Source organism: Carcharodon carcharias, chromosome 19, assembly GCF_017639515.1.
Source record: "Carcharodon carcharias isolate sCarCar2 chromosome 19, sCarCar2.pri, whole genome shotgun sequence".
NCBI classification, from domain to species: Eukaryota; Metazoa; Chordata; class Chondrichthyes; order Lamniformes; family Lamnidae; genus Carcharodon; species Carcharodon carcharias.
Window position 1 is genome coordinate 3,643,198 of NC_054485.1, and position 20,530 is coordinate 3,663,727.

The 20,530-nt window shown below is 40.5% G+C and overlaps 1 protein-coding gene across 1 annotated transcript; it reads left to right on the top strand.

The window, feature by feature from the left end:
• The first annotated feature begins 459 nt into the window (after positions 1–459).
• LOC121291577 (transcription factor SOX-11-like) lies at positions 460–1,951 on the top strand. The gene has a single exon (XM_041212964.1). It carries the CDS (start codon positions 621–623, stop codon positions 1,644–1,646), a length of 1,026 nt encoding a protein of 341 aa, XP_041068898.1. The 5' UTR covers positions 460–620; the 3' UTR covers positions 1,647–1,951.
• Positions 1,952–20,530: the final 18,579 nt, after the last annotated feature.

Genomic DNA, 20,530 nt, shown 5'->3' on the forward strand with positions numbered 1-20,530 from the left:
TTAAGAGCATTTCATTGGCCATAAAGGGCTTTGGGATGACCCAACGTCGTGGAAGGCGCTATAGAAATGCAAGCCTTTCTTTGATTATGTGTAACACTGATTGGTCGTGTCCTTCTCAGATTGAGGGGGCAGTCCTGAGTCCTGGTGACAGTGGGGGGGTTGCCTACTCCCACCTTTTCTTTCACCTTTGATCCAATGAAAATGGTCAGAGCCCAAGTGTTATTTATTATTGTTATTTTCTGGCCGTATATTTTACACAAATGACCCATTCATTGATTCAGTCCTGGTGAGTCTGCCAATGTGAAGGGTTCAGTCCCCGAGCGCTGATTGGGTTGGTTTGGGAGTGATGTCATGGACCCGGGGAGAAGCCACGCCCTCGTGCCGTGATTGGTGAGGCCGGGGTGTTCCGATTGGCTGGGAGACACGTCAATCAGTGAAACTGTATCCATCCCGCGCGGCCGCGATGTGGGGACAGAAATTGACGCAGAAATTGATGAGGGGATGAGCTGTGAGCGGCTGCACTGAAGGCTCGCTGCTGCAATAAAGGGGGTTTTTATACAGAAACATTATTATTTTTTAAAGTTGCATGATTTTCTTCACCCCCCCCCCCACTGTTTAAAATGGTGCAACAAACAAAGAGTTCGGAAAGTAAAAGCAGCAGCAACAGCTGCAGGGAAGCGGCAGACAGTGGGATTAGTGATATGAGCGCAGCTTCCAGCCCGAATCCCGGCTTCTCCGCTCATTCTGGGGAAGCTCCCTGGACCAGTGCCTCTGTCAAAGCCGAGGAGGAGGCGAGCTGTAACCCAGACTGGTGCAAAACCCCCACCGGGCACATCAAAAGGCCCATGAACGCTTTCATGGTCTGGTCTCAGATCGAGAGGAAAAAGATCATGGAGCAGGTCCCGGACATGCACAACGCCGAGATCTCCAAACGCCTGGGCAAGAAGTGGAAGATGCTGAAGGACAATGAGAAGACCCCGTTCATCAGAGAGGCGGAGCGCCTGAGGCTGAAGCATATGGCAGATTATCCCGATTACAAATACAGACCCAGGAAGAAGGTCAGGTCGGAGTCCGGAGCAGGAGCGGACGAGAGAAGCTGCAGGAAGGAGGTGAAATCTTTCAAGAAGCACAGCCGGCCCCAGAAGGCGAAACTGCACCTGGAGAGATCCAAGGCGAAGAAAGCCAAGATCGTCAGAGCAGCGGAGTGCGTGGACTCGCCGTCCGAATCGGAGCCGGAGCCGGCCAGTCCCTACAATCCGGATTGCAACGACAGTGACGGCTCCTGCACCGACATCTCGGGTTATTCCGGCAAAGACACCAGGCTGCCTTCCCCCGACCCCAAGAGGAGCGCCCAGCTCACGGCCGCTGTCTCCATGTCCACCCGCTCGGTCCCCGGGAGACCCCCGGAGGAATCGGACCACGAACTCTTACTTTTCGATTTGAGTTTGAACGTGGCGGCCGGCGCCGACCTGCTGGAGCTGAGCGCGGCCGGAGCGGGGAACCTGTCACTGGACAAGGACATCGACCCGCTGACCAGCGGCAGCAGCCCCGTATCCCACTTCGAATTTCCAGATTACGGGACCCCCGAGGTGCGGAAAATGATCTCAGGAGACTGGCTGGAGATTGAATCCGACATTTCCTATTAGAAGTAGCGGGTCCCGGGAAGAATGCATCTCCCAGTTGCTGTTCCTCTGGAGGGATATTTTAGATTACAAAGGACCGACCGACTCGAATATATTGGATGCAAATCTTATCTTGGGGGGAAGCGAGGCCTCCTCCTTTTATAATCAACCTTTCCTCTGACAAGTGGAAGTTGATCTTATCAGGGTGCTTTAGAGAAACGGCATTACTGGTTGTCACTGATGATAACGAGCACAATTAGTCAATGGAAGTGAAGAATTTCCTAATTTTAGTGATTGATTAAAAAGGGAGCCGCATATTATTGAATGTGACTGGGTTGGGGAGGGGGGGTGTTGGTTGGTTGGTTGGTTGGTTGGTGGGGGGGGTGGGGGTGGGGTGTTGGTGTGCGGAGAGAGAAATAAACAAAATCCCAATTGAGATCCTGAACGGGGTGGGGCAAAAATAATAAATCCGTCAATAAAAGGTTTTTAAAGGAAAAGATGGTCCCAGAAATGTTTATCCTTGCTTGGGGGGGGGGGGGGGGGGGGGGGGGGGGTGAAAAAAATAAGTTTAGGGTAACAAGGTTACAGCTGTAGTATCATGTGGTTTGTGCAGTGATTATGGAAAAGAGCGATAATAACTCATTGTGGTTCTAGTTTTACGAGTTAGTGTCATGTTGGTGATTTTAGCCCGTTTACGCTACACATGTAGATTCATTTCGGAGCGTGTCGCCCTCGATCCAGATCAAATGTGAATTTACAGTGGGGGTTGAGGGGGTTTTATAGTGTTGGCCTTGCCGTTAGCCTGTTTAGAAAAGCAACTAATAAAGTATTGATTATAAACTGATTTTTTTTTGTTATGTATCGAGACGAGCTGGTTACAAAATGGAAATGTGCAGAGGACTGATATCTTCACTAATATAAGCAGAAAAAAGATTTGTTTAAAATGTGTCTAAATGGTTTGCGGATTGACAAGAATGAGGCTGGGTTGTCAGGATATTACAATATGGATACAATTAATGTGGAACTTTTAGTGAAAACGTAGATGAAGTTGAGGAAGAAATAGAGTTTTATTGTGCCAATTTATTACAGTGTATCTATTATGACAGGGATGATTCTGAAGAAATTAAATTAACATGTTGTGGTCTATCAGTACCTCAATAAATCTTCGTGGCATTCTTAGTAGAAGAGTTGTGATTGCTAGGAGCTGACTGACACACAACGTAGCTTTCTGTATTCGTTTAAAGACGAACATTAAGATCATATGTACTGTAGTCTGGCAGTTCGTCTCAATGGGCTTTAGATCATTGTACGAAACTACTGTGAATTTGAAACCCTATGATTAGCCTCAGCTTCTTACCGCTCAGGACTATAGAATTCAGAGAATAGGGATGCTACCTTCAGGGTTCTTCTGAGCTTTTCAGGTTAAGCTTGCTTTCGAGGCAATGCTGCCGAACGCTATAGCATTCCCTCAGCTTCTTGTCGTGTCTAGCTCTATGTTGGTCGTCAAGCATTCGTACTGGATTCTAAATTAAAGGTTTACAGGCAGGTCTTACAAAAGGAAGTATAATTTCCTGCATTATGCACAGTATAAAACCCAGTACAGTTTTGTGGTACTGAAAATGTTCAATGCCCACCATTACTCCACTATCCATTCGTTAAATCATTTATTACAAGCATTGTGCTGAATTTTTTTTTTGAGAATCAATCAGAAAGGGAGGGGCAATTTTTGTTTCATTTATAATCGATGCAGCACAATCAAAGGGCCCATGAACGCAGCAAGAAAAAAAGAACAATCTTCCTTTTTCATTGGTCTGTACAAGGTGGATTTTAATATTTATCAAACTGAAAAAACGCACACGTTTATTGTTTGATTTATGCTTTCTTTGCCATAAGAATCAAGATATTGTACATAAATTTGGAATTGCAAAAAAAACCACAAACGTTTATTATCTTGAAATAACTGTAGGTCTTTTTTTTAAATTTGTGGTAAAGGATAAAATATTGAAAGGATGTTTCGATGCCTTGAATTGTTTTTCTAGCATTTTAAAACACAGTCCATAAAAGGGAAAAAGGAACATGGTTTCTGCTGTGTGCCAGCTTGGCAATGCTGCAACGTGGATCTATTATCATCAGTACCATTTCATTCATCTGTACAGCATGCTCAGCAGGCATTGTATCACAGGGTTACCTTATTACAAGGAAGTGAATGGGAGTGGGAAGCTGAGTGCCATGATACTGTAAATTGGGGCTTTTGCCATAGTCTGGTACAATGTCAGCCTCCATACAAACGAAAACAAAAATCCAACAGTAGTCCCTAAACTGGAGGTAAATGCGCAAAGGGAAGACCATTTTTCATTCTGAAGAATCTGCAATACAAAATATGAAAATATCCATCTTGTAAAAACATTTCAACAGTTCATCGTTTGGAATAACTGTTTTTACAAGCTGATATTGTTCAGTTTCTCAAATTTAAATTACTCCAGTGCAATATTTAGATGTTTGCAGGTTTGTATTGTGAAGGTTACTGGTCATGGACAATTATAGGGCAATATGATCAACAATACAGAGCCTAAAGGAAACAATATCAGCCTTGAATTGGAGTGATGCTGCAATAATTCTTGACTTTTCGCCTTTTATGAAATTAAATTCTTTCCTCAGATTGTAACAAATAATTGAGTGGTCATTTTTATATAGAATTATTGTGATATCACTCCAATGTGGTGAAATGATCACCTATCCAATAGTCTCCATAGGTAACTTTGTCACATTGTACCAGCCTGTGGAGGTCAAAAGATTCCAGTGAATTGCATTTTGTGTTAATGATTTAGAACTCTATCCAAAGACCAGCACATCATTCCTCAAACAACTGGCCTAAAATGGGACCATGCTCATTGATTTCAGGAAAAAAAGCCTTTATATTATGAATTTTCTGATGTGATTTTATTTTAATCCAAAAATTTCTGATACCAGCATTTTTTAGTTAACTGGTTGGTTCTGTGTGGATTTTAATTTATTTTTGCAGGGTGTGCTTGTTTAACTGCATGCATGTGTATAAGTATGTATAGAAATATGGTCACACATGTATATGTGTACCAGTGTATGTAGGTATATTTATACATTATAGCTTGACTGTTTAGACTTATTTTAAAAAGAAAGTTGTGATAGATTAAAACTAGTACCTTTTTTAACTAGCCTACATGTGCTCCATGGCCAAAATGATTCAAATGTTCAGGGGAAATAAAAGGTCAGTCTTGGGGCTCCCTACCACAAAACATTTAGGCTGCTATCCCAAGTAGGGAAATTAATAAAAGGTTGCTTCTCCATGCTGATAGAAGAGTTGGCTAAATTGAGTTGTACTAGGCTTAGAGAAAACTTCTGTGTATGAAAAAAGCCTGTTTTTAGACTGTTACAACAAATGGCATTATTTAGAAACTTCCTCCATATGTCTCTTTCTCCCACAAGTTGTGGAAATTATTTCTAGTACCTAGACCTCTTGAATTACGCAAATACATTGTGGACGCAGCAAAAGTCTTCCATGATGATTTTGTTTGTTGTGATTGCTAGTTCAAAAGTATATCTGTTCATATTCTGCACTCCAGACAATTTTCCAAAAATAAAGTTTCTGCAGTGTGTCAGTTTGCATGAAAAGTTACACCAGCTTTTAAGTTGGTTGAATGTTCAATGAGGGGGAAATGAAGAAATTACCCATGTAATGTATCTGGATACTGCAAATATTGGTCATTTGATTTGCACAAATTTAATGACCTTGCCCATGATTAAATCTTTCTTTTTTACATTTGATGAATAGAATTAGTTCAGCATCACAATTTAAATGCTTGGGGGTTTTTTTGGAAGATTTTGTAATATCCACCATGCATAAGAAAGAAAACACAAAAAGGAATTGGTTAAATATAGATCCCCAAACTGCTTCAAGTTTGACAGTTGCAGAACCTTGTTTCATATGTGGAAAAAAAATTGGAGTGTGTAATGAATTCTAACATTTTCACTTTGAAGGATGGGTGGTAGTTTTAACTTTTGCTGATTGGTATAAATGAGGAGATATGGGATTGTGTTGCTGTTACAAATCTCTCTTGATTCTAGCTAAACCTAAAATTAAGGAGGTGTGTAATGGGCAGCTGGTCTCATTAGCACTATTGCCAAAAGATTAACCCCCTACCCATGGTCTTTCTGAGAACCAGGATGGGCTAAATGGCCTCTTTCTGTGCTATAAATTCTATGTTTCCAAGCACCAGACGTGATCCAGATTTGCCTCAAATTATCTCTGGCTAGAAGGTAGATTCTCAAACAGTCCTTTAGCTTAGTAAATGGGAATATTGTATCCCATTTAAAATAACTTTCAAATACAGAGCTCATGTGTAGACCAGTTGAAATAGATGCTATTGAAACAAACGAACTGTACAAAAACGTGGCAAAATATAAGTAAAATGCCACGAAAAATATTTGATTAGAAATACTGTCATAATTACCATATATCTTTGGAAAATAATAGAGGTTCAAGTTTTAGTTGTGGCTTATTCTTTAGAACGATTGCTCCATGTGGGTTGTATTGCAAAAATATTTCCATTTGTTACACTTAGAAATTTTTAAACTGAGACTGCGTGAGATTTCTGATGGCAGACATTGCCATTGATCCACATGGACTCTTGCTATGGTGCAATTATGTTGGCTTCTTTTTCTGACACAGTGATGTAATTGTAGACAGAAGTATTCTGTTGCTAGCTCTTCCTGTACTAGAGACAATTGGCTGAAACTGTGAAGAATATGTTTTTGACGAGATGTTCTTGCCCATTAGAGGTACTTAGAGAACAAAATAATTCTTTACATGTGTAGGCACATCCCACTAAGTAAAAATCTTGTATTTACATTTAGTGACAGAAGGATGTTTTAATGCTGCAGTGCTGGTACTATCACACCACTGACGGCCAGTTTTTGGTCTTCAGAAAGCTTATGTCACCCCATATGCCTCAAATTATAAGGAATGTACATGGCTTTAGTGGGTTTTTTGCAAAAAAAAGTCGCCAAATGACTTTACTGTTCTGTACTTATTAAAAACCTGAGTGCCGGTACCATGCCTTTTTTCTGTCTGCCAACACAGGGTTCAAATTTAGCTGCCTGTTTTGACTGGCACAAATTTATGCCAAATTTTATTGTGTGAGCAAATGTGAACTAAATTCAGTGAAAACTGTCAATCAGTCACCATGGAGACTGGGCCAACTAGATTGCTGAAGGTAAGGGCCTTGAATCCAGGTGCCAATCCAAGAATAGCATTTCAAATATTTATCGTCAAGTATGATCTTCCTATTGGCAAATACTGGTGTGTCAAAGGTTACTGCTGCTGATACAGCATTGAGTTTGGCAATAATATAGACAGATTGAGTTTATTCATTTATTAATTAAATCTGATAAATCTATAAAATTGGATTGATGATTGGATTAGGATTATCACCAACACAGGTAACTAGTGCACCTGTATCATATCCTACTTAATTTTTTAAATAGTTAATTTTATTTACATGGGAATGGTTCTGTTTATATGTGACTGGTTCTAAAATTTATGACTATGACAGAGTGAAATTTCTCAATTGATTAACTATATTTAATGGATTGAATATTACAAACAGATAATTAAGGAATGTTTCTCGCTCCAATCAGGATATTAGTAAAAGAACATTGCTACCTTATTAGAACCATTTTGTAAACCAACTAAATTGCTGGAATAACCAGAACTACAATTTTAAAACCCCTCCAGGTTATTTTCCTTTGTATTTGATTCTGATCAAGGGTCTTGACAGATGCTGTGTCAAGCACCAATGCTTTTTTTAAAGTGCTACCTCAAATCAGAAATTGGAATGGGAGTTAATATGAAATGGTTGGTACATTGAACCTGCTGTTTAGATCAGTTGGATATTTTCTAAAGTTGACCATATGGTAAATGAAAATTATGGCGATATTTTAATAAGATGATTTCCATTCTAAACCTATTCAAAATTATTTTCATTTTGAAATCACAATAAAATCTCTGTCAATCAGCATTTCAATTATTACCAAACTTGTGGTTTATTAAGCAGCAGGAACCTTTCTCCTGTTGCCTTTTCTGACATATATGGAAGTAGGTGACCCAGGGGCATTAATGAATGGTTATGACAAAGATTTTCTACCCACTTACTGGGAATGAGTGGAAAGTCTAGGTGCAGCTGACATGATGGAAAGGCCTGAGTGACTTATCTTAATAAAATTAATAATTTTCACTCATAGAAGCCATGACAATAGGAATTTCATTGCCTATGAATTGAATTAGTAGATAATGGCTAGGTAATAGTGTAGTTCGTGTATATAGCTTCACTTTACCAATGGCATTGTTCTACCCTTGGTATCGAGGCCACTTCATTTTTGCTTATAATGGCTTTGTTTGAAGGTTCAAGTTTTTTTTTACCAATGTTACTAGCTTGGTATTTGACCTAGTGGCTTGGGACATGTTTGTACTGGGGTGCCTAATCCAAGCGAGAGGCAATTTTGACATGAGGCTGCATAAGACAGGTAGTGACTTGAGCAAGGTGACCTGAACAGACAGGTTAATTCAGCTGCTCCTTTGTCTCATGGAGCAGCACCAATCCCATAAAGTTCAACCAGTGAAACACCCAGCCTTTTTGTGGCTGGCACTTGTAATTAATGTGCCTTACTGGCAAAAGAAGGAGGCTTCCCACTCTTGGCTTTCATTATCCATAATGCTGATGACAAGATTTATATATGTTTACAGGACCTATCACGATCCTAAAATAAATCACACCTTTTAAGATATGAAACCAAAATAATCAGGGCACATTCCGATATGGCAATAAGACATACAAAATATTTTCAGTGGTTGCCTGTCATCGTAGATTGCCTCATTATAGATATTTAACCTGGAAGACAGTAGCCTCCTAGTTTTGTCAATAAGCTTTATTCGCGTGCATTTATGGGTTGCTTACTGTTAAATTCAAACCCTGCAATAGACTGTTAAACCTCTTCTCAGCTCAGAATTTAAACACAACAGACCTCAGACTGTTTTCTAGACACTTTCTATTTTCATTAATAATTTTCTACAGTAATGTGTAGCAGTACATAATAAAACTATTGGAGTTTTGCTCCTTTCCTCTGTCTTATACCGAGAATGTAACATTCCTGATCTACTTGTCAAAGTAAGAATGCAATCATTATAAAAAAAATCTGTATTTAATACATTGTGGTGTGTAACTGGTTATTATAGTCATTTTTGAACTAACTACTAAATTACCAATTCCTTGCATTTTCTTGTTCAGGAAATTTTAGGCAAAGGGAAATGCTCACTGCCCAAGTAATGGATGACAACTTCAAAAGGGTAACTGCCCATTAAACTATCCAAAATAGCCAGGATAATTAACATATCCAAATTGTACAATATGATTGCTGGATGTGGTGGCTACTCTGATGATGTAATTAGCTACTAGACATTTTTAGCTAACTGGGCACTTGATATATTCAAAGGGCTTTCCGTTATTTTGCTGTGTTGATTTGTCACAATTTTTAATGTTGCGATGATGTCAATATTTTGGATGTCATGCTATCATGATATATTGGGATGTGTAAACCCATAATAACATTGAAAACATCAATTTTGTCTTTATTATGATAGTTACAAACCATGATGGGCTGGAAAATCGGTATGAAGAAACCCTTAAATTAGGAGAGAAAGATTAAATACAGAATGAATGGTGATCTGTTCTACAGTACAGTATTACAACATCTGACACTTTGCTTACCAACAAGACTACTCACTATATTTGTCCTCCAAAGTTGTTAGACTGTGAACACAATCATACATGCGTTTTTACAGTAAGGCATTGCCTAGTCAAGGTTGTATTGTGGTAGGCATTTTTGACAAGCAGTACAGATACTAGATGGGCCAGCACCTCAGCCACTTTGACATGTTCCATTAAAATCCCACCATTTTTAGATGCTCAGTGAACTGTAAGTGAGAAGTGTGTCATGCAGCATGACTGAATCCTTCACAACAGATTGCGAGCATGCAAATTAAATGATGATTTATTAACATATTGTCAAAAAGATTATCTCCATTGCAAATGCAATGTGTTAGGATGTTCCTCCTCCTCATTTCTGATCGCGTTTGGGTAGCTCTACATGGTATATTCTCCTCCAGACAGGAGATGCTAATGGATTAAATTATGGATTTGCCCATAGGTGCCAATGACACTGGATAGATAGTGGACAGAAGTGTAAAACAAGTAGATTGGAAGGTTTTTCCCACTAGGGCAAAAAACCTGATGCCCAAATTTATGACCTGCCTGAGAACTAAATAAATTCATCTAAATGAGGCAAATAATTGAGACTTTTAGTGATAATAAATCACAATAAATTTGAATAATATAGTCATTAAACAATTTTCCTCTTCACCTCTTGAGAAGCAAGTTTAAAAATACATTCAGAAGGAATTGAGTATCACAGTTCCTTATCAACTGTAACTGTTTTTTTATAAATACTGTCTTGTCCTCTTTTATCTTCTCCTCTCCTGATGGCATGGATTTCTTGCTGAGGTCCACTGAGCTCCAGGCGCACCAGTGTTTTCAGTGCGATGGCTATTTATGGAGTTGGGCACCATTCATAGCTGAGCCTTGGTGGTGAAGGTTAGCAGTTTATTTAACTATTTTGGGCATCAATGCTAATCTCAATCCTGTCCTCACCTGTCATTGTGCAAGGTGAGCTTTGAGCAAGAGCCAGTAGATTAGGAATCCTGGCTGGTTTTTTTTCTCTACCTAAATTGATCAGGGGCCTCGCTCCCAAGATCAGTTAACTTAGTCAATGGATAAAAATGCTGAGTCATTAAGGATCACCTTTTTAATTTATTCTGAGAATATTTGAATTTTTTTTATCCTGCCTTCTTGAAATTCTATTTTCTAATGCGCAAACTTATTATTTCGCAGAGCATTAATTTTTTTTTACAAATGATCTGAAAGGACAGTAATGGAATCTTTTTTAAAAAAACTAAAACAAAACTATTATTGCTCTCTAACATTTGGTTCTTTTGTCCCTCTTGTTCTCCTGTTAAGTCAAACCAATTTTCAAACATGACAGCCTCGCCCTACAAGCTGCTCGGAATAAGACAAAGAGAGCATTGAGAAGACTAAAATTAAAGCATGGCAACAATTTTTGTCAAATTATAAAGAAAATCAAAACTACTAAGTTGTTTATTGGTTAGGAAAGTCAGAAGATGAAAGGTACAAGCCTATCAGTGGATGTGATATTAGCAGGTGAATATGAAATCATATGGGCCAGGATTTTTATGGCCCCTCCCGTCCGGTGGGATATTCTGGTCCCGCCAAACTGAATGAAGGTTTAAATGGTTCACCACATCCGCCGGGGGGAGACACGATGCAGCAGCAGGGCCATAAAATCCTGGCCATGAAATTCTTTGCTTTTTTTTTTAAAAAGTCATTTGCTATTTAAATTAAATGAGTTATTACCTCCATGTGAATAATGGACAAATGAATGTGATACAAACACATTCAAATTTTGTGGCCCTTACCGCCAGTGGGATTTTCCAATCCCACTGAAGTTAATGGAATTTTGGACGGCTTGCCGCATTTTCCGGCCTTGCGACGGGGGTTGTAAAATTCCACCCATTCAGCGTTCATCTGCTAATATTGCAAATGTTCATGTTCACCACTTCAGGATCTAAGCCACAGATGAGCATAGTCCTAGCATTCTAGTAGATCGTTCCATAGTACACAAGTCCATGCATAAGTTAAATTGTCAGGCCATAGGATACTTTCCTATTCCATACTGTTAGTCCATACCCATTAATAGTGATAGTATCATTCATAATGGGGAGAAGGGTGGACAGGATATTATTGTACTTGCATATTCTCTAATAGAAAACACGGCATCTATACATCTGTTTCTCATTAACAACCAGGGGCTGGATTTTACATTCTCCCACTGGTGGGTTTGAAGGTGGGTGGACATGTCAAATCCAGTCCTAGGTTACAAACTATTTGAAAACACACTAAAAGTTACTTTGCAACAATAATTTTTTTGTTTCTCGATCAACCAAATGGAATAAAACAATATCCAGAACTGCTCCATAGAACACCATTTAAAGGCACTTAGTGGCAAGACGATGTAAACCATGTTTTATCTTTGATTTAATGATGGTTCCATCCCAATACATCAATGTAAAAGAACTGGAATAGTATTCTGCAATGGTACATCATTCTCAACTACTAATTACATTTTTAAGATCCTTTCTGATATAGTTTTGAATTTAGGGGAGATAGGAGTTAACACTTCAGAACACAGATGGATCTGCTTGACATTGAAATGTTTGTATAAAAGATTTTTATGTGTACAGTGTAGACGTCCTTGTATGTTTAGAGGAGAAGTGTTGGTGTACTGAGTTATATTGATGTGTTCATAATTTATTTTGTGCCATAATAGATTTTTAAAAAATTTGTAGCAGATATACAATTGAACTGTTATTGAATTTTAAGCCTTTTGTTTGACTTTGAATATCTTTAATAAAATACTGAAAAAAAATCCTTTGGAAGGTAAATGAGCCATATTTTTTATGTATGTATGTGTGTATGTATTATATTTATAAACTATATGCTGGAACTAATCCCCAGAAAGATATTAGAAGTGGTTTTACGTTTCAATAAGAATTGCTCCTCCTTCCAAACATCCAAAACCACACAATTCAGATCGCTGAGAGAAAGCAACATAAACAAGTCATTAATGCAATGTAGAAAAATGATACTTGGTAGTGGGAGGCTTTTAAATCAAGCAGGCGGGTGCTGAGTGGAGACCCCACCACCTTCCCCACTCTGCCCCAATTAAATCTGTGGTGGGAAGGCTCATGGGTGGCCACCAATTGAGGACCTTAAGTGGGCAATTAATGCCCTTGATCCTGGGGAAGCCCTGCCTCTGACCAGTTAAGAGCCTCACTGGCACTTAATATGGTCGGCCTGCCTGAAAGGAAATTTAAAAAAAAAAATCAAATTTAAATTCACTGGCTCTCTGTGGGAGAGATCCCTGTTGCCTGCATTAAATTCTGCTCAACGCTTGCATTAGCAGCCTTTTTATTACATTTGAAAAGAAAAAAATTGTGTCACCTAAAGTGTTGTACCCTCATTGATGGAGAAAATAAATGAAGCAATTTTGTCTTATGGAGATTCAGCAGGGATAGTGAGAGTAGAATCAACACTGTCTCATTCCCTTTATTCAAAGATGCTTCATTCAGATTATTTGATCATTTATTTTTTGAACACTAAATACCCACTTTTTATTTACTTCGTGTAAGTGGATAATACATTTTGTTTTGCATAAAATCAACTTTGATTGGTCAGTTAGAGACTATGAAGACTTTTTGTAAATAATTTTTTTTTGAACAAGATGGGACTTGACACCATTTTAAAAGAATTGTAGGTATTTTGTATTCATTTTTATAAAAAAAGAGCAAAACATACCATTATCCTTTGCAGGATGTTATTTATTTACCATTGGTGTTGCTGAACAGTTATCTAACACACTAATCATATCTCCCTCCCAATCAGCCCTGGCGACAAATGCAATTTACCTATCACTTCCCAATCATTGCCAGGTAGGTAGAAAAGTAACTACAGGTGGACCAACCCTTCACATTCAAACTGCTGACTCTGGCAAGGTTATCAGACTGCCTTCCACTTGAAAGCAATGTTTAAAATCTATATTTTACATAAAATGTTTATATAATACCATCCATGTAGTTAGATAGTTCATGCTTAGAGTGTTTGTGATAGAATTTAATATTGATTTTATTGCAGATAATTAAAGTTAAATTGTGCACTTCCCTTTTTAGGTTTTCCCTTATACTGCACACTCATTTCGTCCCTGCCAACACCAAACCACAATTAGTGGGATCAGCCTGTTTGCTGTAAACACAGCAGAGACTACGAGAGCATGATCTGTGGTCTAGTTCCTTGGCAGAGGGTATTGTTTTACTAAAACCAACAAGGATATATACATTGTGTTTCAATTTCTTGCTCAACATTGAGGTCAAGCCAGTGAGATCTATTTTAGAGACGGTGCACTATAAAGACTCTTTCACTGTGTATACTTATAACAACAGCACAAAACATCCTGAGGAATCTTGGAGGCATAATCCGAGATACATGAAAGCTGAAAGAAAGCAGATATTAGGAACAATGACCAAAAGTTTGGACAAAGAGGTAGATCTAAAAGGAGAGGGCTGGGGAAGAGTGGATGGGTTTAGTCAGATAATTCCAGTCCAGAGCATAAGGAGATGGAGGTCACCAATGGGAAGAAGAGGTGGTACACAAAAGACCAGAACTGGATGAATGGAGAATTCAGAGGTGTTGTAGGTTACAGACATACAAAGGATCAAAGCCTGAAGCAAATTAAACATGAATGAAGACGAGAAGTTTAAATTGGAAGACCAGGTGCCAATGTAGACCGTCAAGAACACTGGTGCTAGATGAACATGATCTGGGCTGAATTTTACGTCAGTGGGATTTTACAGTCCCACCGAAGTCAATGGAGTTTAGAATGACTCGCCTCATTTTACAGCCCCCACCCCACCCCCACTGTGATGGGGCAGTTAAATTCCAGCCCAGGTGTGGGACAGGAGACAGGCAGCAGAGTTTTCTAAGAGCTGATATATGGAGATGGAGCGTGTGAGCCTAGTCAAGGTAATCTGGAGGTTGCAAAGGGATGGATGAGTTTCAGCAGCTGTTGGGCTAGGTAGGAGCAGACACAGATGACGTTACAGAGGTCAGTGCACCTTCATTGTGATGGAAAGAATATGGGGTTGGAAGCGCAACCTAATGTCTAATAAGACACTGAAATTATTAACAGTCTGGTTCATTCCCTGACTGTGTTTAAGGAGAAGAATGGAATGAATGATGAGGGTATGAGTTTGTGGCTCTTGGCTTCCCAATAGTTAACCAGAGGAAATTGTAGCTCATCCAAGACTTGATGTTGCATAAACACCAAGGCAGTAACAAAGTCAAGATAGGTTGATCCAAGTGTCATCAACATGTGGATGTCATGCTGCCCCTTGGTGATATTATCAGCAAACACATGAATGAGCAAGAAAAGGGAGCCTAGGACAGATCAACAGGGGATGCCAGAGATAATTTTTGGGATGGGAGTAGAAGCCATTGCTGGAGATGCCATGGTCACAATTGGTTAAGTAAGGGTAGAATCAAGTCATACTGACCTGAAATCAGAAGAGCGGCATTGGAAGATGATCGACTCTGTTAAAGGCTACAAAAGGCTTGAGGAGGATGAGGAGAGATAATATATTATGGCTACAGTCACAGAGGATGTCATTTGTGACTTTGGTTAGAACTGTTTTGATGCTGTGGAAAGGATGGAAGTCAAACTGGAGCAATTGAAAGAAAGGGTTGCTGGAAAGAAGCCAAGTAATTTGGGAGACGGCCACATATTCAAGAGCATTGGAGCAAAAACAAAGTTTGGAGATAGATGAGAGTTTGCAATGACCGAGGTAGATTGTTGAAGATTGGTTGAAGGAAACTGTGCCTGAGGAGAGAGAGGGAACCACTTTGTCAATTGGCATGGGTGGCCAGGAAGACAAGTTAAGTAGTTAGCAATTTATTGGCAATGGGATCAAAGGAGGAGGAGGTGGGTTCCATGGGTGAAGTGGAAAGTTAGGAGAAAAATTAGAGAAAGATGCTAGTTCAAAGCCAGGTGGGAGATTTGACAAGGGAAACAGAAACAGCACCAAGTAACAGAAGCAGCTGAAATGGGTGATCTCAATCTTAATGACAAGGCGGTTCATGATCCCCTCACATTTGTTACTGGAAGTTCCGAATTTCATCTTGTTCTAGAAAGGTAATAGGATAGATATTCATTTGGGCCTCAACTTGGTGTTGCACAAGCCCCAACCAGGAAGTTGGAATCTCACCCAAAATTGAGCCTTTGCTTTCATTAACACGTTATGGCCTGAATTTTTGTGTCGGTGGGCGAGCACGATCAGCACGTAGCCCGCACTGGAAAGCTCAGCGCTGCCGGGGTGGAGGGTGGGCAATGACCATTCTGCGGGCGCAGAGAGAAAGCCCCCTGAAGGCCGAGAGTTTCCCCAGGGAGCTGCAGATCCAAAAACGTTCCAATAAATTTTTTAAAAGCAGAACAAAAATGCTCGAGCATCACCATCAGGCACATGAAAATATAAAAGATAAAAATGCTGCCTACAGATTTTTATTTTTATTTTATTTCATAACAGAAACTTCATTCTGTCCTCGGATGAAGTGTCATGAAAAGTGTAAAGGCGGCCTGGCCAATTTGCCCTTCCACCAACCATATGGTTGGACGGGTGATGAAAAATAGCAGACGGTTAATGGGTTTAATTGCCCTTTTAATTGTCAGCAGGCGCACAACCAACTTCTGCGCGCACCCGCCAAGTGAAATATTGCGCGATATCTCACGCCCGCCCGATCAATGTAAAATTCAGCCCTATGTGTGGAGCTGTCGAGTCTCCATGGGTTGCTCACTCATTATAGATGCTGAACGTCACTCTCAACAGTGATAGCAGCCTAGAAGGTACATTCCAGGAGAACATTGGAGCAGACAATGGTTGGACAAATCGTGGCCACCGTAGAGTCAGAATAGCATTCCTGCTTCTCCTGGCAATAAATTTTAATAAACTTCCCTTTCATTGGGCAGTCAAAGGGGCCAATGAAGAACTGCGTGTGGGGCATACCCAGCACCTGCTTCACTTCATCGAAATCTGCAAACTGCACACACTAATCTGCTGAAGCTTGTAAGACAGGCACTGATTGAGTGTTGGACGTTGTGTTGAAATTGATTCTTTCTGCCCTTGTTTATCACTAAATTGTAGTTCCAGGCATTAAATTTCATTTGACATCTGTCTGTCCAAACACTTAACCTGCCTCTGTCCTCCTAAGGTTGCTTAAATTTCAATTCACAGCTAATCATGCTGTTTATTTTTCTATTGTCTACAAATTGAATCAGGGGTGAAAAGAGAGAAAAAGAATTATGCAGCAAATGGTTAGGATTTAGGATGCACTGCCTGATAAAAGTGGTGGTTACAGATTGAAAAAGTAACTTTCAAAACGGAATTGGAAAAATACTTGAAGTAAAATTGCAGGGATATGAAGGAAGAGCTCAGGGGTGGAACTAACTGGATTGCTCTTCTGAAGGGCTGGCACAGACTCAATGGGTTGAATGTCCTCTTTTTAACTGCTCTTTTCTCTGATTCTACCAACACTAATTTCTCTGATGATTTCCAGTTTACTTTCTCCAGTCTTAGTTGATTTAAACTCTCAAATCTGAAGACCAAGGTGGACCTTAAAATGAAAGGGTTGCCATGGTTAATAATGAAGTTTTATAGTGTTGAGCTACAAAAAGACAAATTCACAGGCATTTATCAGTTAATAAAAACAGCTGTACTAATCCTTGTTTACTGCTTTGCTATTTATTAAAGTAGCCTGACCCATGACTATTTACTGCATGTTAAGAGGGAGCATTGCATAATTCTGAATATGTGGCAATGCAGTGTGTTTCAATAGTAATTGAATTGTAGCAACGCCAGAATGTTGCTGTTGTCAATTGTGGAATACCTTCACTGGTCCTGTTTTTACCGGTTACAAGATCATTCACTGGAGTGAAATCTCCAGAGAACAAAACCCTGACATTCTAGCTCCAGGGTACTTGAGCTGTATAAGTGTGGCTCCACACAGGAAACCAGTAAAGCAACACATTAATATCCCACTAAAGTATTGAGTCTACACTGGACCTGAGCTAACATGTGCAAACAGATCAGAGCTGTTTGATGCATCATATTTAATGTTAAACATAAGTTAACAAGATCAACTTGGCTCAGTAAAGGTAAAAGACCATTTAAAATTGTAGAGATTTTTTTTTTTTTAAATGCTGGATTTCACAGTAGACCTGTCAACATCTGAAAGAGTAAGAGAGATTAACTTTACAGATTTAACCCCTTCACCAGATTTTGATGAAGGAATACACCCAGAACTTTTCAGCACCAGCCTTCAATCCTATGCAATGTCCCAACTGTGCTGGAGAAACAGGAACTCCAAGAGTAGGGAGTCCCTATCCCCAATTCTATTCCAACTGATATTACAGGCAGGAAAGGGATGTGTGGAAATTCGGCCTCTTATAAGACGGAGCAAAAAAACCCCCCAGAAATGGTGGCGGCCCAATGCAGCCATAATCCTAGCTTTTTCCGCTGGTTTCTTCTAGGGTCCTGTTATTTACTTATGGGTTTCACCAAACTCACACCGTAACACCGTTCACAATCCAGCAGAACCAGAAGGTAATTAGGGGCACTCACCTCCTGCTGACTGGCCCAGCCTGTACTACTCAACATTGGATCCCTTTCACCCTGGCAGAACATTGTTAATTCCTAAGAGATTTGACGTTGGCCGGAATTTTCTGGCCCCGCTGGCGTTGAACATCATGGCAGGTGGGGGGGTGGGGGTGGGGGTGTGGGGTGCAAAAAGCGTCGTGAAACCAGTTTGCGCTCCAACCGTCAATGGCTGGCCACGTTTCCCTCCACCACACGTCAGGATCCTAATTTCAGTGCTTTAGCATCTTATTATAAGCCCCTTTCACCAGAAATAAGCCCCCCCCCCCCCACACTGGATCATCCAGGTACGACAACGTGATTGTACATCAATGTGTTTCACAACCGTTTTTAAGCGACATAAGCTGCACTTTGCTCGGCGCTTCGAGGTTTGTTTGTCTACTTTGCTTCGGGCAGTTCTTGTGGTGATCAGCGCCAGGATTCACAGGCAGCAGGGAGCTCACTGGCAAGTCTCTACCTACCAGATCAGCCATAAGGCGGAGGTGGCTTTTCAACAGCTGCAGGGCCAGGGCTTGCTTGGGGAAGGGGGAGAAGTGGCCTCAGGCAAGGGAAGAGGCTGCACGGTGAGAGCTGTACTAGGGAAGGGGGGTATCCCAGGGTGTGTGTGGGGACACATGTTGATCTGTGCAAGTGACTTCAAGATGGTGAGGGCTGAGGAGGCAGTCTCCAGAGGAGATGAGGCCAGATGTAGGAGATGTGAGGGTGTGTGTGAGAGAGTGAGTGGTGATGTCCTTTGAGCTGGCAGTGAGTGAGATGCCAGTGAATGTGTGATGGGCTTGTGAGTGTGTGAGTTTGGAGTGATGAGATGGTTGCCTCACCCTGGCTGCACAGATGAGATCATTCATCCATTTTCTGATGCCAGAGCAGGGGTAGAGGGCATCGCAGGGGGCTTCCATGGCATCCAGAAGGCATTCCAGGGATGGGTCACTGAATTGGGGGGCTGGACTCCTCTTGGCTTTTGGGGCCATGTCTTCACCGGTACCCTACTGGGCTGCAGTATTAAGAAGTGTGCGTGCAGCTGCAGTTTAAATATGGCGTCCTGCGTGAGGATACAGCGAGGTAACAACATGACAGGCAAATTGGAGGCCTCCCACCAGTGAGACAGCGTGTGTCCCACGGCTGCACAATTAATGAGGCAGAAACGGGATGATACGGTGGGAAAAGCCACCATTGCAGCCGGCATGTAAAACGTCTTTTTTCCTGTTCACTACCGCGCCTTGTGCAAATCTGAGACAATTTGGCCCATTGACTAAATCATTGCTGATTCCAGCAAGATTGCGGCCGAGTTCATTTTTGAAAACTTGTTCATGGGGTTTGGGAGTCACTGGCTAGGCCAACATTTATTGCCCTTCCCATCAGCCTTTGAGAAAGTTGTGGATTGATGTAACACTTCATAGGCTGAACACAATAGCCATTCCTATTCCTGTCTTTTTATTATGAACCAGAGAAATACTTCATTGTATTTTATTAACAAAAATGTTACTGATTCTTCCAAACCTGACCCTACAAACAATTATCATTGGTTAGAGAAAAAAAACAGGAAGCCATCTCTGTTTCCCATTTCTCCCCATCTATAATTTCCACCCCGCTCTTGTCCTCTAGCCTAGGATCTTACCACAGTTCCACTGACAACAGCAGCCTCGGATACCTTACCTAATGGGAAACTCTGTTCTGTCCTCACCAATATCCAACTTGCACTTTGTGGTCAGATGACACTGGATAGCAATCAACAATAGGAATCCTGGTCAGATTCTCCCCAGCTGAGGCATTCTGAGGCCAAATACAACCATCCTCCATTGCTCACCCAACTGAGATAATCCCATTTATTATAAACTAGGCAATGGAGATGGGAGGTTTCTGATCCACATGAATGTGATAAGGTAATGCATCGGATCACACTAGTACCAGACCACAAAGTACAATTATTGACTAATTAGAGAGCTCAGAGAACTAAATCAGAACAATTTTCACCTTCAGCATCTGGAGGTAAATTGGCAGAACAGATTGGCCTCCTGTTGGAGAAACCATTCAAGTTTCACCCTGTTGAGAGCAATGGAATGAAAATCAGACAGCACCAATAAAGGGTGAACTAGCTGTTCTGTCAGGTTATGCACAGGCAGCCATGGTGAAAATGATCCCCAATGTTTTTAGTTTCCAAATAGAAATTGAAGATCTGAAACCATTTTCTTTGTTCTAAGAATTCGATCCATCTATACTCTTCATAATTCACTTGACCACAAACATATGCAGTTGAAAAAGTGGAGAGATTGCCTGTATTTTATTCCCTCAAATGTTCCCCATTCAATGAGATCATGTCTGATCTGCAACCTCAATCCATACATCTTCCTTTTCCCCATATCCCTTAATACCTTTAGTTAACAATAAAATGATCAGTCCCTGTTTGAAAATTAACAATTGATCCGGCATCAGTTGCCATTTGTGGAAGGGAGTTGTTAACTTCCACCATCCCTTTGTGTGAAGAAATGTT